This window comes from Eretmochelys imbricata, chromosome 16 (assembly GCF_965152235.1).
Source record: "Eretmochelys imbricata isolate rEreImb1 chromosome 16, rEreImb1.hap1, whole genome shotgun sequence".
NCBI classification, from domain to species: domain Eukaryota; kingdom Metazoa; phylum Chordata; order Testudines; family Cheloniidae; genus Eretmochelys; species Eretmochelys imbricata.
In genome coordinates, this window is record NC_135587.1 from 6,070,696 (window position 1) to 6,095,733 (window position 25,038).

Sequence of the window (25,038 nt, forward strand, 5' to 3'; positions counted from 1 at the left end):
ATACACCTAAACAGAATGAGAATTATTGATTTAAATTATCCAGAACCACATACTCCCAAAGTTAAGGGACAATAAAAATAAACACATAGGCCTGTCTAATACAGAGTCATGTTAGAAAGACTTAATACTTGTCAAACCCCAGTTAAAACGAACTTTTAATATTGTACCACCTTCTGTGCAAGAAAACGTGATGTATTATTAGCCTCAAATCCACCCCCCATACCACCACTGCAAAAAAACCCAACCATCCCACAATCACTACTAAGTACTTTTACAACGGGACTTTGCTTCAGAGAAGGCTAGGAGTCTCATTAACTAGCTCATCCCAGCCTGTCTTGCTTCTGAATTCTCTGCAGGAATAACTGCCAGATCACTTAACCTTTCTTGTCCCACAGACATTTGAGATAGATCTTGATTAACTTTAGCTTGCTGAAAGTCTTTCATTAGCAGGCATGGTTACAGGTAGACAGGAAAAGAAAAAAAAAAAACAAACAACAACCCACAGTGCTGTTTCTGTGGTAGGGAAACTCACATGTAAAGACCTTTTGTGAAAGTGACTAAGGAGATCAATTTGTGCTTCCATTTCTCAATCATCCCTAAAGATTTGCTTGCAGAAACAGGTGAAGAGCTCAATATCAAAAACCCTCAGAGTTTAAATCCTTAGGGCAGAAACTTAGCAAGCAGCAAGCACATTTCTTTAGGTCTTTGCTGGTGATACTTTTCAGTTTGTTCCCTATCAAAAAAAGCAAAATTTTCATTGACTCCATTGTACTTACACATCCTATCCAATTGTGTTAATATTGTGTATAAGAGGGGGTCGAAAATCTCTCATTCAAAAACTTTTCAGGAACTGATGACCATCTGACCTTTGCAAGTTCACTTGGCATTACAGTCCTCTTTTAAAATTGGTTCTTTTTGAACTGTGTGGATATTCTTAACTTTTCTCCATGTAAGGAAGCTGTGGCTTCACAAGCTATGAACCCAGAAGATTAACTCCAATAAAGTGGCTTGAAAGCCACCAAGTAAACCATGAGCCATTTGAATCTCAAGTTCCATACGCTGCAATTTTTTGCACACACACAACTTTAATTTGTGATAAGATAATATACCACATTTCAGCCAAACGAATGTAAACTTTGAATTGTTTATTCTCAAGCTATCAGCTTCCAGCTTAAGTTCTGGTGTAAGGATTGTGTGAAGCCTTGATCTCAGCTAATGCATCAAAAACACCCTCAACCTGATTACATAGTGGATGGATTGCCTCTATCTTTGCTCTACCATCTTGTCATATTTTGGTATTTTAACTTAGTGATGATATGCTTTTTCAATACATCCCAATGACCAGTAGAAGCAGAAAAAAGGGTATACAATCTTTGGACAATTCGAAAGAAATAGAACAACTTGGAGAAGATACTCCAATGGTTGTTCCCCAACAAGATTCAATGAATTGGCAACATATAGAACAAAAGACGCATATTGATTTCTCTGCTGAATTCGATTTTGAACACCTTTGTGTGCTGCAGCCATGTGAGTTCCACTGTCATAGGTTTTCCCCCTGCAATCAGCAATATCTAAACCATCTTTTTTTCAGCTTCTCTACAATAATCTCCATAACACTCTGCCCTGTTTTGGAGTGGATATCAATGAAATCTACAAAGCTCTCAACTTCGAAACCTCAACATACGTAATACCAGAGACATTTGTTCTGTTCAGGAGTGGCCCAGCGTACAGTTAGACAGAATATAGAAGCATTTAACTTCCCTAATCTTGTTGACAATAGTCCAGTGTGCTTTTCTTGGGATCCTACCAATAAATTCATTTTGAATTCAGTTCGGTAAGTACATCACCAGTGTGGTACAGGTCTTAATAGCTTCCACATGATCTCCCAACACACAATCATACCTTGCAAGCAATTCTAATAAGCCCAACAAGCTACCATTACAAGATCTGTCTAACTTCTTGTCAGCCAGTTGTGTCCAAGAGAGACTTTGTGTCTTCAACATTAATGTAGAATGTTCTATACATGAACACTCTTCATGGGTCGAGATCTTATTAGGGATTCCAACAGAATTGTCAGTTTGTTTGGGGAGACCCTGAAACCTCTCGTGTTCCTGGATCAAACTCATCTCATGCAAAGGAAGACACTTCTTTTTGCTTGGGAACAGATTTGTATGGGCTCATCCCCTTGTCATGTTTTCCACTGTTTTGATGTTTCTTGTGCAGCATCAATTTTGTCCTCACTCATCAGAATGGAATCCACGGTCACCGATGCCTGCAGATCATCTTTTAGTCATGTTTTCTTCCTTCCAGATTTGCCTTTTCTTGCATTTGATCTGATTTTTTTCAGAGACGACACTACCTTCTTCCCATTTCCACATTTATCTGTTAACTTCTGTGCAGCCAGGATGGGGCAACATGTTCCAGAAGTGCTGCAGGAACATGTTTCAGTTGGGAATCATTTAACTACATACACCTTTTCCATTTTTACTTCTTTCTGCATAATCCTTTGATTATGAAGCAGCCAGTCTGAGCTTGTAGAAATGTTTTTTTATTTGTTATCAGATCATCTAGACCATCCATGGTCTTTGATTTGCCATTATCTCCTTTTGAGCCAAGCACGTGTTCTGTGTTACACTGCCCATGCTTTATGAAGTACACAATCTTGTCTACAGGCATGCAATCAGCTAGGAATTCAATATGATCAGGATTTAACTTGCTATTAGCATGCTTGGGTAACAGATGGTAATTCTCAATGCCACACTGTCCTCCCAAAACTTCTTTTAGCTAGAATGTTTGCAGGCAGTAGAAAGCCAACACCATTTTGTCCATCTTCACTTCCTTCAGCTTAGTTAGCCTCCTCAGCAAGGAATTCCCACTTTTCTGATATATTTGTTGTAATTCCGCTGGTTTTCCAACATCTCCCTTTTTCTTCCAATAGCCATCTTCCAACCCACAAGGGAGTCATGACCAACCTACCCTGTACGTTCCCACACGGCTGAGTGGGAAGGGAGTTCCTGCTATATACCACAATGTGGGAACGGGGGTTCTACTATGCAATCTCAGTCAGCGTTACCATAATACAAATAGCTGAAGCAGGGACGGGCACCTAGAGGCCACAGGGCCACATCCAGCACAGCACATCATTTTATTTGGCCTGCCACTGTGCTTCATACCACTACAACTGGGGCTGGGCCACCCGGAAACAGAGAGCCCCAGCAGCTGGACGGGAACTGCTGCAGGGTCAGGAAGATGAGCCCAACACAGAGCATCCGCAAACTGCCTGTCCCAGTTGCAGCATGCAGGGCAAGCTAGCTAGAGCAAGAGATACTCCTGAGGGAATTCTGCACCACTGGGCTTGCACAGAATGAATGTCCCCTGCAGATTTCTTTGCTTCCCGGCAGAAAAAAGATTTTCTGACAGGGAAGCAAAGGGAAGCCGCAAGAGCGGTCATGCACCCCCTCCCCAGTAGCACAGGTGCATTGTTTTGGGTGCTTGGAGCAGCCAGCAGAGAGGTAAACCACCACTTGGGGGTGCGGGAGGGGCTGGGGATGCCCCCACTGGTGGCTCCTACCCCGCACCCAGCTTAGCTGCTAGTCCCTGCTGGGCTGGGGGCTGGGGGCAGGGGAGGACAGGACAGCAAGGAGCAGCTGGGCCAGGTCAGACCCACCACCCAGAAACCTCTCCCAGCTGCAGGAAGTGCTGCACCCCACCCCCATCCTGCTTCTCCATGCACCCAACCCCCCTGAATCCAGACCACCCCATACCCAGAGTCCCCTGCTGAGCCCCACTCCCCCTGCATCCAGACCCCCCCTGCACTCAGACCACCCTCCACTGCGCCCCCCATAATCAACACCCCACCCCGATGAACCCCACCCTCCTGCATCTGGACCACCCAGATGAGCCCCGCACACCTGGACTCCCATCCCACTAAGCCCCAGCCAGCTGCACCCAGACCCCCACACCACCAAGGCTCACTCCCCCAGCACCCAGAATACCCCTGCCAAGCCCCAGACCTCCCTTGCTGAGCCCCAACCACCTTCACCAGTTGAGCCTCATTGTCCCTGCACCCACAACGAGCCCCTGTGCATCCAGAACCCCCCACTACTCAGACTCCCCTGAGCCACCCTCACCCAGATTGCCTCTCACCCCACACCTGGATCCCCCCACACACTTGGATCTTGCTGGGCTGAGCCTGCCTGCCCAGACCTGGTGCATCTGGCATGGAGGGTAAAGACCCCAGGGTGTTTCTGGGGCAGGTCTGGCCCATGCGCTGTGTCAGGGCTGGGTGCAGCCCCACTGTCGAGTCCATGTCCCGGGGGGCGGGGGATCTGCAGGGTGATCTCCCACCTCTGTGCAGCCCACGGCCTGTGCTCCCCACTGCCATGCTACAGCCTCCACATTTATTTGACAAATAAAATTTGCAGAATTTTAAATATTGTGCGCAGAATTTTTTGTTGCTTTGGCGCAGAATTCCCTCAGGAGCAAAGGAATGCGTGCTAAGTGCACGCCTGACCAGGGGCATGCATGGCAAGGAAGCATGTGCAACCTACTTTTCCACACACACCTGGAGTGAGTACAGTAAGCCAGTCAGAGCAAGACTATGTCTGCAAAACATGCCAGGAGCTTGGTCAACCTAATTCCAGCAGGGAGTGTCTGCTAATTTTCATGCCATCTTAGAAATACGCTTGTCGTATCTACTCAGGCTGGGAGAGACATCAGACTTCCAGTCTGGTCAACACACGTGCACAACTGTCCAGCACCAGCCACAAATTACCACGATGGTCAGAAACTACTTACAAACTGTCAGGAACTGTACACAACAGTCTGACCTAAGAAGGGACTGTGTGCAAAGTACCAGGCTGCCTACAGATCATGTACAGTAAGCTGCTAGTCCAACGAGCGATGGTACGCAAATTCCCAGATGAATATCAGACTTTTCTCCCCTTTTTATCCAATGTGCAGAGAGTGTTGTTCTTCAACAAGTTTCAGTGTAGGACAGAAAAGCTTACTAACTAGGTCTGAAAAATTCCAGTTTTCTTGGTGCTAACAAACTGGTATGTTGAGAATTTTGTGGTACCAAAGCAAACCTATGTGAATTCTTATTAGCCACACAGGCAGTGATCCCTGCAAGTGCTCCCAAAAGACTGCTTTGGACATGTTCTCCTTCAGATAAATCCAAGAGCTTCCAGAGGCCTAAGCAGCGGCTGGGCCCCCACTGACAGATACCCCCAGCCAGTGCTTAATTTGTAATGAAAGAAGTGTGGGGCTCAAGCAGGTAGGTGCTGGGACTCAAACAATTTTTTTACTTTCATAACTGATGTGGCAGGCCCAGAGGTGCCGGGGCTACGACCTGCCGAGCCTGGAGGTACCAGGGGCTCAGCCCTGGCACAAATTTAGCACACATCGAAATCAGAAGGTGCCACAGGCCATCTGGTGCTGGCGACCAGGACAGGCAGCGGGGGGCTCCTGGGCGTGCCACCTGACACCCTGGTGAGAGCAAAGGGGCTGGAGCAGGGAGGGGACCGGAGCTGCGGGGGGAAGACGGCGCGGCAGGCTCGCTTTGCAGCCCCCCCTGGCGAAAGGGTTGCATGAATTCTGCAGCCCCCAGCCGGGCGGGAGGCGGCTCAGCCGGCCCCGGGGTGCTGCCAGCAGCGGCGCCCCCGCAGTCCTGCCCGGGGCCCCCGGAGCAGGCTCGGCGCGCAAAGGCGAGCCCGGCTCGCTGCACCCCCGGCCCCGCGGGCAGCAGAGGCCGCTGCCCCGGCGCCGCACTCACCCAGCGCCGCCAGGCTGCGCACCCCGCCGCGGGGCAGCCCCTGCGAGTCCAGCAGCCGGTACCAGCCGTTGGGGTAGAGGGGCGGCAGCTCCCCGGCCCTGCGGCTCCGGCGCGCCCGGCGGGCGGCCTGGTGGCGGCTGCAGCCCGGCTCGGGGAGGTAGCCCACGCGCTCCGGGGCGCGCCGCAGGGCCAGGGGCCGGGCGCACAGGCGGAGCAGGGCGGCGCCCCCGGCCAGCAGCAGCAGCAGCAGGGGCAGCGCCCGGCCCCAGCTGCCGGGGTCCCCGGCGGGCAGCAGGAGCAGCGCCCCCGCGGCGCACAGCAGCAGCGCCAGGCTCCGGGACGGCCAGGGCTCCATCGCGCCGCGCTCTGCCCGCCCCGCCCCGCCGCCCTTATACCTGCCGGCCGGGGGCGGGGGCTGGCGCGGCTCCAGCCCGACAGGTCCCTCTGGCAGAGCGGGACCGGCAGCCTCCCGGGCCGCAGCGGGCTCCCCGGGCGGAGCGTCCAGTCCTGCCGGGGCAGCCGGATGCCCGTGCGGGTGGGGGCACCAGGGCCGGCCCGCCCCGCGGAGGTCACAGCAGGGCAGCAGCCCTGTCCGGAGCTGGCCCCGAGTCAGACCTGGGGTCCGACTGCCCAGGGATCCTCGGGACCCACAGGTGCTGGAAGAGGGGTGCTGGGGGCTGCTGCACCCCCTGGCTTGAAGTGGTTTCCATCTCATACAGGGTTTCCAGCTCCCCCCTATACAAATGGTTCCAGCGCCCCTGTCTGGACCAGCAGAAGTTGGTCCCAACAAAGCAATAACTTCCCCCAGTTTCTCTGCTGATCTCCTGCGAACAGCCTGGCTACACACCACAGGGGGAAATGCAGGACCCCCTCCCCCTAAATGTGAGCAGGGGCTCCCTGGCCCTGTGGCTGAGCCTGCAGCCTGGCCTCATCAAGCAGGGGTAGTTCTCTTTTGCCCTACAGGCACAGAGGGGAGAAGTGACTGGCCTCAGGCACCAGCAGCTCATCCAGAGCTCCACCAGAACCAGGAGTTCTGGCTCCCAGCCCCCTGCCCATCTGATGGTTCTTCCTCCCACCTGCTGCTTTGGGTTTTGGGATCCCCTTGATAAGGTAGCAGATTGATACTCAGAACACCTGGGCCCCTTCCCACCTTTAGTCTGTGTAGGCTGTGCCTTGTTGGAGCAGGGACTGTCTCACCCTCTGTCTGCAGCACACCTAGCACAGTGGGGCCCTACCCTAATACATCCCACCTTTCCCTACATCTAGGCAGAGGTTTGTGCCTGGGGTTAACCTCTGCCCTACTACCCCCTTCCCCTCCCCTTTTGTGACCCAGCCCTTCTCCTTTCCTCTAACCAGCTGCCTTACCCTGCCATCTCTGCTGAAACAGGACCCCTCAAAACCTGCTCTCTGCTGTGCCAGCTGCTCTGGACACGAGGGAGTTGGTGCTTATCAGTGGAGAAGTGTTTGTCCCCTGGCTGTTTCCCGCGCCCTTTCAGACTGGCAAGGCCTCCCTTGTCTCTCTTTCCCCAGACTCCAGAGTTCTGTACTTGTCACCTCTCACATTGGGAATGCATTGGAACTAGTGACTCCACGGTGCCAGGTTTACTGACAATAGAGATGAGAGGTTGCAGTCCCAGCAGAATAACACTGAATGCCCATGATATCCTCATCAATGGAACTAATCACATTTCACTTGGGCTGGAATTTTTCATGTTTGTGTAAAGACAGCTCCTGGCTGGGTCCCCTGGGGGTGTGCTGAGCCTAGTGGCCCGCTAGGCCAGGCTGAGCGTTTCCCTACCAGGCTCTACCCTGCCATTCTTTGATCCCCAATTCCTTTGGATCCCTTGGCAAGGGGGCAGAGCTAACTCAGGGAGAACAGGTTTAAAAAGCCAGCTCGTAAGTGACCAGAGGAGCTAGCAAATGGGTTTAGAGAGGGAGCGTGAGACCCAGATACACATAAACATTCTCTAAATGTAGGCCCATAATAACCCTAAGTTATGTGCCCTGTGACAGTCATCGCACCACCGTGTGGAGCCATGGATTGACATGCTCGCTTCTCATCTCATTACATAGAGCAGAAACTATTCTGGAATTCTAGGGTTAAGCCTTTGTAAAGTTTACCCTGTTCACAGCATGGTCCAGCACCTCCTTCAAGTTGGTAGGCATGCTTTTGGCAGCAAGTGCTTCCCTATGTATACTGCAAAGCACGCACATTGCCTTGGAAGCGTCTGCTCTGATACACGTCACCGTTCCACTATGCCTCCCAGTCATTGGCTTTGCTCCATCGGTGCAGATGCCAATATATCATGACCAGGTGCTGTGTTGATTTATGAAGCTGTCAAGCAATCAGAAAGTCTCCTCAGCTGTTGTTCTGGTAGACGGTGCCTGGCAAACCAAAATATCCTCCCATATAAATGTACTGCACATACACCAGAAGATGAGCTAAGCCTGCCATGTCCGTGGATTTGTCCAACTGCAGTGCAAAGTACTGGCTGCTGGTGACATGGTTTTCTATGTAAGCAGAGTCAGGATGAGCTCCACCCTGACATCTGGTGGTGAGTTGTGGCAAATTATGGAAAAGAACTTCAGGGGCTGATCTCATTTGCATAGGCACACCCACCCTGCCTAGCATGAGCCCATAGCTGCCCAAATGGTCACTTTGGCTGTTGTGGGATCCCCAGTTTCTCTGTTATTGGGGCAGGAAGAATAAATTGTAATTATCCTGATTATGTGAATCAAGGACAATGGAACTGTACTTGGCCTTTTGTTATGATGGAGGGATTCGCCATCAACTAAGTAGCACTCGCTAGGCAAGGGACTTGGGGTCCAAAAGTCAGAGAATAGAGAGGTTAGGGATTAATACCTGGTGGTATGGGGGAGGGGTCCCTGGTGAGGGCCTTATATGCTAATTGTACTGCTTTCTCTTTCCACTGTGGAATATCAGAGCTAATTTTGATTTTATTAGGAAACTAGTCACAGGCTGCTGAGCTGAATTCACTTTGGGTCAATAGTGCACCAGCACCGATGCTCCCATGCTACAGGCCGAAATCACAAAAGAAATAAACTTACTAAAGGCTGAAATCACTGAGGGTTGTGTTAAGTAGTGGGGGAGCCTGAAGATGTATTGCAGAGCAGTTTGCAGGACAGCTGGCAGAGCAGAGTGGCTTGTGGGATGGCTGGAGCAGCTCATGGGGTGTGGCTGGTAGAGAGGAGTGATTTGTGGGACGGCTGGTGGAGTGGAGCCCTGTGGAGAGGTGGGGCAATCGGCTTTGGACCATGTCAGGTGCCCCTTAAACCCCCCCCCCCCCCCATCTCCACCCAGGTTGGGAGGTAAAACTCTGCAGATAAACTTTCAAGCTCTGGTGCTGCACTGACCAGGGACAGAGACTTTTGGGTTGTTGGACTTTTGGGACTTTGGGTGACTTTGGGTTGCTGGACTCAAGAACCAAAGGGAAAGGACATGCCCCAAATTGCTTGGGTTGGGTTTTTTTTGCTCATGGGTTGTGTTATAAATCCTGTTGGTGGTGTTTCCCCAACATAATGCCATATTGTTTCTCTCTGTTATTAAAAGGCTTTTGCTACACTCAGACTCTGTGCTTGGAGAGGGGAAGTACTGCCTCTTGGAGGCGCCCAGCGGTGGTGTTATACATTTGTCCCAGGTCACTGGGTGGGGGCTCGAGCCGGTTTTGCATTGTGTATTGGAATGCAACCCCTAGATACTGAACCTGGCCCTTGTTGCTGCCAACTCTGACGGGCAGAAGGGTTACATCTAATTGAGTTAGAACATCCTTGGCCATGTCATCAATTCGACGTGATACTGTGTTGTTTGATAATGGCACTAACTGAATTAATTCTGGGCCTTCTCTCCAAGCATAGCGCTTACCATGTCTGCAGTCGCAGGCAGTGTTAGCTCCTCTACTATGGCATGAGGTTTTCCTGACTTCACAGCTCTGAAACTCACTGAGTCTGATGCTTCAAGGGCCTTCCTATTGCCAGTGGCAGCAGAGCACAAAACTTTCTTTCCTGCCATTAGCTGCGCCTGTGTCCACTTGAAAAATTCCGGTGGTTTGTCCTTGTGTTGTTCATGTTTTGTTTCCAAGTGTCTGTGTAGAAGAGTCGGTTTTAGGCTGTCACTCGACAGGACTTCACCACATAACACACATTGCAGCTGAGGGTATTCACTGTCTCCAGTCCAAGTAAATCCCATTTGGATGTGCTTTTCTTCATATGTACATTTCTTTGATGTAGATCCTGGTTTGTCCTTGGTGTCCACGTTTCACTTCACAGGCTGAGAGACGTGTGTTGAGTCATTGTCTCACCAGCTGTTTCAGCAAGGGCACTGATACTGGCAACACAAATTTCATCACTTCACTTTTCATCACTGATACTTCGTGTGTTCCTCTTAACATGACCTGTCTTTAGCCACCCGTTGATATTTCACTGTTACAGATATAGTTATAGTGTGACATCTACAACCCCCAAAAAGCAAACTCTGACTAAGTTCTGAGCTCAGTTAGACTGGACAGTTGCTGAGCAACGGAACCCGTGCTGTACGGTGATTGAAGGCGATCTGTACATCAGCATCTCGATCTGTCTGTGTTCTCATTGGTACATCTTGAAGTAAATTAACTGCCATATTTTATATAACAAATTCCCACAGAGTTTTAAAGTTTTGTCTAAGTAGCCTATTATAAAAAAGCAGTAAGTAAAATCATTACTAAATAAAATCCACCATTACACAATTTCACCCACATACCCACCGGAGATGTCTCACGTACCCCCAGGGGTACGCATACCACAGTTTGGGGACCCCTGCCTGAGGGGATGATTTATAAAGGGGATATGCTATACCCTAGTAAAGAGAAGAACAGAGAAGTTGATGAAGTGCAGGTAAAAGCTGAAGAGGACCAGTAAAAGCATCCCGTTCAGTTCCATCACATGAAGGCAGACAGCGAAATATCGACACATTTTACATGTGCTTTTGAACAGATGCTAGAAGTCTAAATACTAAGGTGAGTGAACTTGAGTGCCAGGTATTAAAGGAGGATATTGATACAATAGGCATCTGTGAAGGGGGACAGCTCACCACTGCCTCATTATGTCTGGCCATGGCATAGCAGCTCTCTCTGTCCTGAGGGCAGCAGCCGCCAGCTGCTCTGTCTCTGCAGTGGCGTGTCCCTTACTGGGACTGGGCCCTCCAGCCAGGTCCCTTCCAAGTCTCTCCCCTTCCGGCATAGTCCTTAAAGAAAAACAAGGGGAATTATTAATACAAACAAGTTGAGTTAGTGTGTGAGTGGGGGGGAAGCCTTTCTCTCAGTCTCTATCAGACTCAGGTCCTCACTTCCCTCAAAAAGGCTTCAGGCAGTTGTGGTGGGGAAAGATCCTGCAAAGTTAAAGGTCCATTCTCTTCCCTGATCAGCCCCTGTTCTGCTCCCTTTTAACTCCTCCAGTCTAAGCATCTCTTGCAGGTGTGGTGGGATGCGGCTGGCTGAACCCAGAGCAGCTCATTAACCCCTTGTTGCCCCGTGCGGGGTTTCTATACAGCATCACAGAAACTTGGTGGAAGGATGATAAGTGATAGGACACAGTAATACCTGGGTTCAAAAGATATAGGAATGACAGAGTAGGTTGTGCGAGAAGCATGCCGAACAGTCTGTGGGGCCACTGGATTGCTGAGGTGCTAAAGGAGCACTCAAGGAAGACAAGGCCATTGAGGAGAAGTTAAATGAATTATTTACATTGGTCTTCACTGCAGAGGATGTGAGGGCGATTCCCACACCTGAGCCATTATTTTTATGTGACAAAACTGAGGAACTGTCCATAAAATCACTAAGTATCCATAGTCCCTCCTCTAGTGTAAATACAGACATTTCACAATGATATTCATCACCAGTATCTTATTAGCTTTCAGAAAGAAACTCACTTGATACACTTTTATAATTCAGTAATATTGTATTGTATTGATTCGATCACTTGCCACTTGAGGTTCATCCCCCTGGCTTTATAGATCAGTAACTTTTGAAATGGATTCTTCTGAAGGTTACCCCTCAAAGAAAAGTTTGTTCAAGCTGTGAGGAAGGCGACATGGAGTCAGGGGTGAAGAAAGCTCCATGCTCTTTCTCCTCCACCCACTCCCCCCATGTTTGCTGGAATGAAAATTGTTTTGTTTCCTGCCATCTCCTCCCCCAGTGGTTTGATGGCCCTGATTACTGCTTCTATGTAAATTGAGGCACCCACATTCGCTTGTTTAGGACAGGCCTGCTCACTAATTCCCCTTGTCGTACTTTGTTCACAGTCATAATTCCAGCATATATTCATAACTCTTCATACTCACCACATACATATCTCACACAAGAATATTACTGATCAGAGTTATGAGATTTCAAATATACTTCACAAGGCATATTTTGATACAAAGATTACTATGATAGTTTGCAGGGTGTGAATACAGGGGTGTTTAGTGTCACACGGGGTGGGGGGAATGTAAGCCCCTGGTATGGTGGCAAGGGAGCCAGATGGAACCTGGCAGAAAAGGGCATATCAGGGAATGGGTGGAAAAAGGCTATGAAGGGGCACCCTGAGTCTCTGGTATGAGGGAAGAATGGGGATCAATGGTCTGGAGGGAGTGGAATATGGGGTGACACACAGCCCCTGACAGGTTGCAGAAGAGAAAACAGGGGGACACAGAGAGCACCTGACTTTCAGGGAAGAAGGGGGGACCTTGGTATTTGGGGAGAAGACAATAAGGGGCACACAGAGTCCCTGGCATTGAGGGGAGAATGCGGGACCATGTGATCACAGAGCCCCTGGCAGGAGCAAAGTTGGGGGGAGTTGCAGGGGGTCCCTGAAAGAGCGGGGAAATGGGAGCGTGGCATACAGGGAGCTTGTGGGGGGGAGGCTCAAGGAGCCCCTGGGGTGAGCAATGGGTTTAGCTACAGAAACAACAAAGTGTGTGACCTTCAGATGAGCAGGATACCACAATATAAAGCAGTGGCAAGATATAATTACTGGCTGAGAAGCACCACACCTTATACAGAGTGAGTGACCTCCGAACAAGAAATTACCATTTGTCTTATCATTCATAATGATTTGACCATAGTATTAATGGTGATATCCGGACAATGGGGCAGAGAGAATGTTTCTGTTTGATGGTATGCATGTGAATGGAGTATAGTGGACCTGTTCATTACGACTTTTCCCTTGAATGGTACTTAGCAACCTGAACTGTAACTTACTGGAGGTTTTGTTTTGGATTTGGAGCAGAGTTAGCAGTGACATCTCCAGCTAAGGTTTGTTGTACAGACGCCTGTTGTCAAAGGTAACGAGAGTCCAACTCGTCTTCTTACATAAAACTGTTTGTAAATGTAACCCTTCTGCCAGGTGGAGCCAGCAGCAAGAAAGGCCGGGTTCAGTATCTAGGGGTTCCTTTTCAACAATACAACACAAAACCGGCTCGAGCCCCCACCCAGTGACCTGGGACAATTACACACCACCCCCGGGTGCCTCTAAGAGGCAATAATTCCCCTCTTGCAAGCACAGAATCTGAGTGTAGCAAAAACTTTTAATAAAAGGAGGGAATTAACTTGGCATTAATTTGGGAAAAGAGAACAACTAGGGTTCATAAATACAAACCATGAGCAAAAGGACCCACCCCAACATAAGTTGGGCAGTGTCCTTTTCCCCTCAGAGTCTTAAGTCCGGCAACCCAAAAGTGTCTTTAATGTGCCTGTCCCTTCTCTGTACCCCACTCACAGTTGCTGTTCTTGGCCAGTGCAGCCCCAGAGTTCAGAGGTTCATTGGCAGAGTTCACCTCCCACCCCGTGTGGAAGGCAGGGGCAGGATAAGAAGGCACCTTACACACTGCACTGCTTGGGCACTCACTTATCACCCCAATACCCACATCTCTGCAGGGCTCTACTCCTCTCTACCAGCTGCCCACTCACCAAGATGCCTTCAGGGCTCCCCCACACACACAACACTATCAATTATTTCAGCTGTTAGGGGGGATAGCCTCACTGCTGGTATACTAGCAGTCTCTTACAACATCTCAGACTAGATCTAATACTTAGACCCAGGTATCAGTGATTTCAGCAAGTAACAAGACTCTCAGTTGAGTCTAAATTAGCTCTTTTATTATACTATGAAGGGACAAATGGTATCTAAATAACTCAAAAGAACCCACCACACCCAAGTCATTGGGCTTTGGAACCCATGTCCCCTGCCTAGCAAGTGCTGTTCAGTTGAGGGTGAGTCCCTCCACTGGGGTAGGCCAGGTACAGTTCTGCTGCCCTCAGTTCACACAACAAGGATAACAATCCTTTATTACTCCTTCCCCAATAACAAGGAGATTGGGGATCCAACACCAGCCACAAGTGATCATTTGGGCAAGAAGTCCCATCATGCTGAGCACCTAGGCATGGTGGGTGTGTCCATGCAAACAAAATCAGCTTCTGAAATCTTTTTCCACAGCTCACCCCTAGATGTCAGGGGAGATCTCATCCAGATTCTGCTTACTTAAAAATCAGCAAAGAGACCAAAGGATTGGATTAGTCCAAACACACAGGTGTCCAGATCCCCATCCTGGACTGTGCTGAAAATCATCATTGGTAAGCAAATGGAGAATGGCACTGGAAATTAAGGGACTGACATTGGTGTGCTGGAAATTAAGCCTATTTGGTGAACAAAATAATGAGGGGATGGGATGTTCCACCCATCACCCCCTCTTGGGTTTTTAAAAAGATACTTTGGGGGAATTATGAAACCAGGGGGCAGACAGATAGATTGAAAGGAGTGAGCTTTGCCATAATGGCTCCCACGCCCAGTGTCTTCTGGGAACCTGGGATCCATCATGACACTATTGGCTTTCATTGTCCTGATCCTGAGAGATGTCCTGAACAGACCAGGCCAGAAGGAGGGACCCACATGACTCCACTGGCTTCAGCTAAGTCCTGAGCCACACCTGGAATGTGAGCATGGAGTTCCTGCTCTCACTCTTCCCTTGTGACTCCTCTTCCTTCCCCACCTTATTTCTTCTCTTTATCCTTTTGCCGTCTGTTTAATAAGAGTCTGGCTTTGAGCCTGTGACCAGAGAGGCAGCTAAAAAGCAGTGCCCTGAGCAGCCCCAGGCTGGGATAAGTTTGCCAGGTCTCTGATGGCTGATCAGACTATGTTCTGTGCTTGTGTTTCTTTGGCAGTAGATTGCAAGTAAGAGTCAGCATGAGGGACAGAAAAAAGAGGTTACTCACCCTTTGCAGAAACTGTGGTTCTTCAAGATGTGTCCCTATGGGTGCTGCACTTCAGGGGCACATGCGCCCCATGTGCTTTCGACCAGAGATTTTCATTAGCAGAGTCAGTCCAGCCTGCGCATGCACTGCCAATCACAGGCACCGGCTTCCTCTTTCTCCCAGGGGTGCTCAACCCCTGCTCACCCTAGGCCCCGCCCCCACTCCACCTCTTTCCCCAAGGCCCCGCCCCTGCCCTGCCTCTTCCTGCCTAGTTCCGCCCCTTCGCCTGAGCGTGCCCTGTCTATGCTTCTACCCCTCTGTCCCAGCATTCTCTGTAAGCCTCAGAACAGCTGATCACGGTGGGCAGGAGGCGCTGGGAGGGAAGGGGAGGAGTTGATCAGCAGGGCCGCCAGCAGATGGGAGGCACTGGGGGGGAGGAGGTGGAGCTGGCTGCCAGTGGGTGCTAAGCACCCACTAATTTTTTTTCCAAGGGTGCTCCAGCCCTGTGCCTATGCTGCCAATATCCTCATGCCCTGCACCGAGGCTGTATCAGGCTGTGCAAGTAAAATCACTCTCAGTTCCTTCTCCACTGCTGAGTCTCAGAAGCAAACTCCGAAGCAGAAAGGAAGGAGGGCAGGCAGTGAAGCACCGACAGGGACACACATCTCGAAGAACCACAGTTACCACGCAGGTGAATAACCTCTTCTTCTTTGAGTGGTGTCCCTATGGGTGCTCCACTTCAGGTGTCTCCCAAGCAGCATCCCCATACGGAGCAGGGAGCTTTGGAATAGAGCCCAGCACAGGAGAAAGAACTGCATTGCCAACTGACACATCAGATCTAGAGGCATTGAGTCGGGCGTAGGGCCTGGAGAAGGTATGTATCGAGGACCATGTAGCAGCTCTGCAGATCTCAGATACTGGGATATTTTTAAGTACAGCTGTAAATGCAGATTGTGACCTTGTAGCAGGGTGATCACCCCGCTCCTGCCCAGAGGGGTTAAAAGCAGCCCTGGGGGAGGGCTGTGGCTGGGGAAGGCTGAACGGAGAAGCAGCCTCAGCTGTGGCCATGCCCCAGTCAGGGCCTAGCTGGCCCTTATAAGAGGGCAGTGGGCCAGGAGCAGACAGTCTCTCTCTGTCTCTAGCGGGAGAAGGGCCTGGCTGATGGGAAGCTGAATAGCGTACCTGAGGGGAGCAGGGCTGGGGAATAGGGCAAGGGACCTGGGGCGCTCCTGCCCAGAAAGCCCCAGGCTGCGCCTTGTCAAAGGCCATCAAGGTACAAGGATGCAGCCCAGGGTAGGTAGAGGCAGCTGGTCCAACCCCCCCTTGCCTGTGATGATTGGCTTATACACTGCAGTCCACCCCAGTGTGCGGGGGCTCAATGGTGACTGGAAGTAGCCAAAGACTGAGGTGAGGTGGGGATAGTGGGTGGGGTTCCCTGGGGAGGGGAGACCCAGAGACTGTGGGGGTACTGCCAGGGGGCAGCACCCTGAGTAAAAGGGGCACTGGGGTCCGGGAGGGACACGGGGGCCAGCGGCAAGCGGGATACCGGCCTGCAGAGGACGCTCCAGAGGCTGGAAGAGCTAATTCCCTGAGAGACTAGCAGGAGGCCCTGCAGGGGTGAGTGTCACCCCGTGACAGACCTCATCGAGTGAGCTGACACACCAGCATGGGGTGGAAAACTGGCAGCACTGTAATAAGCTATAATACACCCCCAAATCCATGTTGATAGTCTTTGGATAGAAACAGCAGAATCTTTAGATCTGTCTGCAAATAAAACAAACAATTTAGGAAATGTACAAAATGATCCAGTCCTGTCTAGATAGAAGGTTACTGCCCTCCTGACATCTAAAGGATGGAGAACAGTCTCCAGGTTAGAGTTATGTGGTTTTGGAAAGAAAACTGGTAGATGAAAGCAGTGATTCAGATGAAACTCAGAAGATGCTTAAGAAGAAACCTGGGTGTGGTTGTAAGGAAATTTTGTCCTTGCAGAACACCGGGAAAGGAGGGTCTACCATTAAGGCCCCGATCTCCCTGACTCTGTGGGCTGATGTAATAGCTCCTAAGAAAACAGTTTTCAATCCTGCCAACTATGCCACTGTAACCGTGACTTAGTGGGTTACAACTGAGGGTGCCAAGTTTAGGAAGAACTGCTGAGAAATAGGGCAAACACAACCCAAAACTGGTGGTTATTCTTTTATAAGATATACCAAACCAGCCACAAAAGTAAACTTCTGTTTTACCACACTGGCTAACAAGAAAACATAAAGGCAGTTTCCTCAAGCATTTCCATTCTTATATCATCACCAAAAACACTAGATTCAGAGAAGAATGATTCTTTACAACCAGTCTCATCAAACAATAGGTTCTTCTGATCCCAAAGGACCAACCACACACCTAGGTCAATATAAAACTTAGATCTTACCCAAAAATCACGCTGATGCCAATCCCTTGGTATTTAAAATTTAAAGGTTTATTCATAAAAAGAAAGAAAGGTGAGAGTTAAAATTGGTTAAAGGAATTAATTACATACAGTAATAGAAAAGTTTTTGGTTCAGGTTTGTAGCAGTGATGGAAAAAACTGCTGGCTTAAGTTAAATTTTTGGAATACATCCATAGCTTGGATGGGTCATTCAGTTCTTTGTTCAGAGTTTTAGTTTGTAGCAAAGTTTCTTCAGAGGAAAGAAGCAGGATTGAAGATAAAATGAAGGTGTTTCCAGGGCCTTTTATAGCTTTTGCCATTTGGAGGGCATCCCATTGTTCTTACTGTGCAAAATTACAGTGACAAGGTGGAGTGACAAGTCACATGTTCATGCCCAATTTCCCTCAGTCATTGCAGGAAGCCATTACCTGCACTCCAGACAGCACGTTTACATGACAGTCCACTCAATGTACATGGGCATCTCTCCTGGTCCGTTGTCAACCAAGTGTTCCTTGATGAGCTACTTAATTTGAATAGTCCCTCCAAGATGTGCTGGCTAGCTACCTTGTGGGCGGTACCCCGGGAGCAAACATTGAAATCCAAGTATAGAGCTAATACTTATAACTTCAGATACAGAAATGATACATGCATACAGATTGCATAATCATAACCAGCAAATCATAGCCTTTTCCTAGACACCTCACTCGACAACCTTTGTACAATATTTGCTGCAAATATATAACAATGGTTGCAACAGTGTACTACTGTTTCAACTAATTTGCCTGATACTGACGTTAGACTTATCGTTCTGTAATTGCCAGGATCACCTCTAGAGCCCTTCTTAAATATTGGCGTTACATTAGCTATCTTCCAGTCATTGGGTACAGTAGCTGATTTAAAGGTCAGGTTACAAACTATAGTTAATAGTTCCGCAATTTCACATTTGAGTTCCTTCAAAACGCTTGGGTGAATGCCATCTGGTCCCGGTGACTTGTTCCTGTTAAGTTTCTCAATTAATTCCAAAACCTCCTCTAGTGACACTTCAATCTGTGACAATTCCTCAGATTTGTCACTTACAAAAGACAGCTCAGGTTTGGGAATCTCCCTAACATCCTCAGCCGTGAAGACTGAAGCAAAGAATTCATTTAGTTTCTCCGAAATGACTTTAGCATCTTTAAGTGCTCCTTTTGTATCTTGATCGTCCAGGGGCCCCACTGGTTGTTTAGCAGGCTTCCTGCTTCTGATGTCCTTAAAAAACATTTTGTTATTACCTTTGAGTTTTGGGCTAGCAGTTCTTCAAACTCCTTTTTGGCTTTTCTTATTACATTTTTACATTTAATTTGGCAGTGTTCATGCTCCTTTCTATTTACCTCACTAGGATTTGACTTCCACTTTTTAAAAGATGCCTTTTTATCTCTCACTGCTTCTTTTACATGGTTGTTAAGCCACGGTGGCTCTTTTTTAGTTCTTTTACTGTGTTTTTTAATTTGGGGTATACATTTAAGTTGAGCCTCTACTATGGTGTCTTTGAAAAGTGTTCATGCAGCTTGCAGGGATTTCACTCTAGTCACTGTACCTTTTAATTTCTGTTTAACTAACTCTTCATTTTTGCATAGTTCCCCTTTCTGAAATTAAATGCCACAGTGTTGGGCAGTTGAGGTGTTCTGCCCACCACAGGAATGTTAAATGTTGTTATATTATGGTCACTATTTCCAAGTGGTCCAGTTATAGCTACCTCTTGGACCAGATCCTGCGCTCCACTCAGGACTGGATTGAGAGTTGCCTCTTCCCTTGTGGGTTCCTGTACCAGCTGCTCCAAGAAGCAGTCATTTAAAGGATCGAGAAATTTTGTCCCTGCATTTCGTCCTGAGGTGACATGTACCCAGTCAATATAGGGATAATTGAAATTCCCCACTATTATTGAATTTTTTATTTTGATAGCCTCGCTAATCTCCCTTAGCATTTCATCGTCACTATCACTGTCCTGGTCAGGTGGTCGATAATAGATCCCTACTGTTATATTCTTATTAGAGCCTGGAATTACTATCCAGAGAGATTATGTGGAGCATGTGGATTCATTTAAGATTTTTATTTCATTTGATTCTACATTTTCTTTCACATATAGTGCCATTCTCTCCCCCCCACCCCCCACGATCTGTTCTGTCCTTTCGATATATTTTGTACCCAGGAATGATTGTGTCCCATTGATTATCCTCACTCCACCAGGTTTCTGTGATGCCTATTATATCAATATCCTCCTTTAACACAAGGCACTCTAGTTCACCCATCTTATTATTTACCACCAGGCCTAGGACTCCACAATCCCTTGGGGACTCTGATTGGGACCTGATATAGATTCTTGCATGGGGATCACTGTGCATCTTATCCCTTGTGCTTGGTGGTGGGGTGAGTTCCCCCGACCCACTTTGTTGTGATGTTTACCCCTCATCTGTCCTTCCATATTCATGCTTTCCCAACACTGAGTCTTATCCCTGCATGTACCTTCAGACAGGGGTGTGCTACGCTTTTATTTCAAGCTCTCCAGTCTAAACTCAGGACTCTAGACAGATAGGCGCCATGTGGGAGGAGTTGTTGGGGAGGAGAGAGCAGGTGTCTCCTCCCGCCGCATGCGTCTAACCTAATTCTAGGATTGGTTTAGCCAGAGCATGGCCCCAGCACTGTGGACTGGGCTGGAAGATTCAGGCACAGGGGAGATTGTTCTCTGCAATTGCACTTCTCATGAAAATTAGCTAAAGCTCTGACAGCAACTCCTTTCCCGCCCCTTCTCTATCCGGAGCTGCAGCAGAGCAAACCCAGTCCTCAGCTTGGGGAAATTAGTGCTGCTCCTCTGCAGTCAATGGATTGATAAGTCAATGGAAATAGAGTGTACATTTTTAATGGCAAGAGTAATTAACCACTGGAACAATTCAGTAAGGGTCCTCATGGATTCCTCATCATTCGCAATTGTAAAATCAAGATTAGATGTTTTTCTAAAAGATCTGCTGTAGGAATTACTGTGGGGCAGGTCTCTAGCCTGTATTGTACAGGAGGTCAGACTAGATGATCACAGTGGTCCCTGCTGACCTGGGAATCTATGAATCTATGTATGTTAATTTACCCAGCCGAGGATCTGGTCCCACACATCCAGCCTGCAAACAGGAGTTACACTGTGTAGAGGGAATGGGGCACTTTGCACCAATGGTATTTCCATACAATTGTCCCCAGCACGTTTGACAATTGCTGGACATGAAGAGTGGGACTGTGCCATGCATCTTCTTGTGTCTTCCCTTATGAGTCAGTGTGTTGTGAAATGTTTGTCACTCGGTTGAAAATCAGTGCTGAGAAGGTTTTAATGAAAGCCAGTAAAGCAGTCACACTGTCAGCGAACACGTCCACCTTGAGAGGCTAATGTGGTTGTGGGGGCAGGAAGAAAGATTTAGCACTCACTACAGACTGCTCCCATTAGGAGAACCAGCTCCTGGCTGTGGTTGTGACTGCTGTTTACACAAGTCCCATGCTGGGAAAAGTCTCCTTGTGCACCTAGGTATCTTCAAATGATCAAAGAGCTGGAGGACACAGCAGGTCAGGGTGTCATGTGGTGATGCCTTCTGAACTGGCTGAGCCTGGCTTCTGCACTTTGTGATCTCACCTCTCTCTGATGCAGGGAGAGTGCAACCCAGCTGGAGACAGGGCTTGGGAGGGAAGCAGGCATTGCTCAGATCTCTGGAATGCTGTCTGCCAGGAACATTGGTCTGCAGGAATGAAAAAGAGAACTGGCCAGAGCGGAGAAACAAACGGCAAGCCCCATTCTCTAGGCGTGTCCATCCCGGATTCATGGGCAGCATGAAAGGGGCCTTGGAGACTCCTCCCACACCCCGCTTATTGCAGGTGACTCTATAAGCTACTGGGACTACAGGCTTTACATGGAAAGTACAGGCAAGCTGGATAATGTTTCCCAGATCTTTTCTTCACTGTCCTGATGCACCCCCAGCCTTGGCCAGTTCTTACTTTTGTTACTCTACCCTGCTGTCAGGGCTGACACATGACAATGCTCCTGAGAGGAATCATTGAGTCTCATTAGCTGTCCCACGTTGGATGAGTGTGTCGCCCTTCGGTTCTTTAGAGGACCTTCATTTCACGCCCTTTGTTAAAATATGCATGTTCTGTTCATTCAAATTAACCATTTTAATGTAGAGCTGGCACAGGGAGGAGCTGTATTGCTCTGGAACTCCGATCAGGAGGAGGGCTTGTACGCACCCCTACCAACATATGGTCTTTGTCCCAAAGAACAAGTGCCCCACATAGGTAGAAGAGAGGGATACAATCAGCTGCCTGAAAACTGGATGTACAGAGATACGAGGGCCAATGTCTTTGCTTTCCAAAGAAATGTAATTCCAGCAGCTGAACTGCATGCGTTGGCTCCCCCAGAATTCAGAACAGTGGAATTGGTCTGAACTGAGTCTAGCGGGGTGGGAAGAGGTGTTCAGGATGTCACGAGTGCCTCATTTCCATGCTTTGAAGAGCAGAATCAGCAGAATGGTGCTAAAAATATGACTCTTGGTGTCTCTGGTGCATGGTTTGCCTTTAGTGAGGTGCTGAGAGTTCGGCTGGGATTTCTGTGTGTTTCCACACAAAGCTACATAGGGGTTAAACTGAGCAGGGGCCATTTTTGTTTTCTTACTGGGAGCACCATAGCTGAAATCAGCTTCATTAGCACTCTTCAGTGGCTGAATGCACCTCAAAGCCTCCGCAGTATGGGCTGTCACCTGGAAAGGCTCCTTGCAGCAGCGCTCTCCTCCACCTTCCACATCCTGCATCTTTACACAAAGGCCATTTTGCTTCAGCCTTTTCTACCGCATACATTTTGAGAACATGGGACGCTGACAAAACTGTTTCCATAGCAACTTGCACTTTAAAGACGTCAGCAGGAAAATTTGCATTGGGGAAAAAAAATCTCCTACTCATTTGTTCTGAATGAGCACAGTGGTGGGCTGGGACAATATTCTAGAAATGACCGATGTAAAAATATCTATTGGTGTTTTTTCTCTGCAGTGCTCACGCTGCTCTCTCTCCTTTGGCTCGTATACCATGGGGATGCTGATGGCATCTGTCCCATGCGTTTAGAAGAGCAGGGCTCTGCACTCTCCTGCGTTCACATTTTTCTTTTAATTTATTGCTGCTGAAAGGTGCCAACTGGACAGCTCCAGAAAGCAAAGTCCTGGGGATTCATAGAACAAGCTGTGACTAACCCTCCCATCCATCTGCCTTGCCCCTGACCTGGAGAGACAGCTCCTGGGTGAAAGGATAGTCTGGGTTCCAGTCCCATTCAGTCCCTGGTCTCTAAGCTGAGACTGCTGCCACTGAATAATTGTCAGGTGAAGTATGAACCCAGCACAAACTATTGGAGGTCCACTTCTCCTTTGGCAGGAGGCTAGTGGTGGCCCAGAGAACCTCCCCTGCCCAAACAAGTCAGCTGAGTTTAAGGGCACCCCAAGATGTCCTGTAACTGGCCAACCCTGGAATCCTAAGAGTGGTCCTGGGCAAACATTAAGGGAAGGGGATTGTTTCACAGGCTCACACCAAAATGCTATGGCACCTGGGGAGCCCTGCATCCATGGCCAATGACTCCATTCTCCAGCAGGCTTTCCAGTCAACCTCCAGCAGTTCGCTAATTCACAGAGGGCAACGTTCCCCCATGCAGAGGGCCAGTGCAAAGCCTAGGCACCAGGTCAGTCTCCCTTAAGCCTCTCTGGCTAAGAGGTGTATAGGCCTAAGGCTGGTCCTCTGCACTGGGTTGAATTTCAGCCCTGGACCCTGAGCCTACTCACCACATGCGCTCACAAAATCATTCTCTCTGGCCTCCATTCACCCATTTCTTTAAAGGGAGCCCAAAATATGTGTTGTTCAAAGGCATTGCAGACCTAAACTCCCTTCAGCTGCTTGGAGAATCCAGAGACCTTTACCCACAGGAAGCCTAACTGTGTCCTGCCAAGGGGATAGGAATACTCAGAGCACAAAATGTGCCATAAAAAAGCAGCCAAGGATTCCCAGATGAATACAGAATTAAATGGGTTTCTACAAGACAACATCACTCTGCTTTCTACTGTGGCTGTGTGAGGGTTTAACCCTTAACTTGCCTAGGAGTCTTGAGTGCACATGGCCTTATCTCCCCATTCCTCTCTGCTCTTAGCAAGTACACCAGTGCTCCCTCCTCACCATAAAAGATCTGACCTCTTTCCCAATCCCTTATGCTCCTGCTGGTTCCCTCCCTCCCTCACCCCATGCACATGTACTCATGGGCAACACAGCTCCCACGTGTTGGTTCCTTACCTAGTAGTCACATTGAGAGTCTGCAGGGAGGATTCAGGTGGCATGGGAATGACATGCTAGGGATCAGGGAGGGTTTCCAAAGCTGGCCCAGGGCAGAATAACCTCCAGACATGAGCCCCAGTTCACTCCACCTCCAGAAACTCTCCCCAATCCTCAGGCTGCTACTTTGTGCCTGCAAAATCCTAAAAACAACCCAACCAATTTCCAGGTGCCACCTCCCAGTACCTGGCCCCTGGCTGTGTTTCTGCAAGTCACGCCATGGGGATGGCCTGTTTATTTGCAAAGCCCCACACTGTGCTCTGGATAGGCACTTTCTTAGCTTGGTATCCTAAGTCTATTTGCTGCCCTGTGTTCTCTGGAGCAGTGCAAGGTGTTTAACATAGTGTGGGGAGGGAGGTCAGCACACCTTCTGGAAGCCAAGGCACATCCATTGCTAATCCACTGTGATGATCACATTCCTTTAGCTCTTCTGCCAGGCTCACCCAGAGCCAGAAAACTTAGATGAGCAACCCACTAATAGACACAAGTACCGGAGAGATCCCAGTCTCTAGAAACACTGTTCTCAAAGATTTCCCATACACACCAAGGCCCACTTTAATTCCCAGTAAGAACAATTTTAGGACAGAAAGAGTTGCAAGGATCCATCTATCGATCAATGTATCTATCCCCATACACACCAGCTATCTATTGATTGCGCTGTCTATCCCAATACACATGAGCTATCTATCCATCATATCCCCTTACACACCAGCTATATATCAATCCATCTATCCCCCTACAGACCATCTATCTAACTATCCTCTTTCTTTTTCTTCCTTCCTTCCTTCCTTTCTCCATACACACCAGCTGTGGATCAATCTATCTCCATACACACCAACTATCTATTGATTGATCGATCTATCGCCATACCCACTAGTTATCATCTCTCTATCTCCATACACTATCTATCTATCTATCTATCTATCTATCTATCTATCTATCTATCTATCTATCTATCTATCTCCATACACACCAGCTCTCTGTCTATTCTGGTGACCTCATCATGAGCTCTCCCGTCTAAAGTGGGCACCAGCTCCTCGTGCTGGGACTGGCAGCGGGGGTTGCAGGCGGCCCGAGGAGCTGAGCCGGGGGAGAGGTGCTGTGGGCTGGTGCCGGGGGCGGGGGTGTCTGGGAGCACAGCAGGAGCCCAGGACAGGGGAGAAAGCCGGACCGGCTCCTGGCAGCCAGCCCTCGGGGACAGGGCGGCGTGTCCCGCCGCGGGGGCCGGGGCCGGGGCCGGGGCCGTGCCCTGC

The 25,038-nt window shown here is 48.9% G+C and overlaps 1 protein-coding gene across 1 annotated transcript in view; it reads right to left on the reverse strand.

The window, feature by feature from the left end:
* Nucleotides 1–6,128, reverse strand: part of LOC144276261 (cholesterol 7-desaturase nvd-like) — a 46,670-nt gene extending 40,542 nt beyond the window's left edge. The window contains exon 1 of the mRNA XM_077836228.1: nt 5,774–6,128. Within this exon, the coding sequence (XP_077692354.1) occupies nt 5,774–6,128 (355 nt within the window). The remainder of the gene's footprint in view (nt 1–5,773) is intronic.
* Between the last annotated feature and the right edge of the window lie 18,910 nt (nt 6,129–25,038).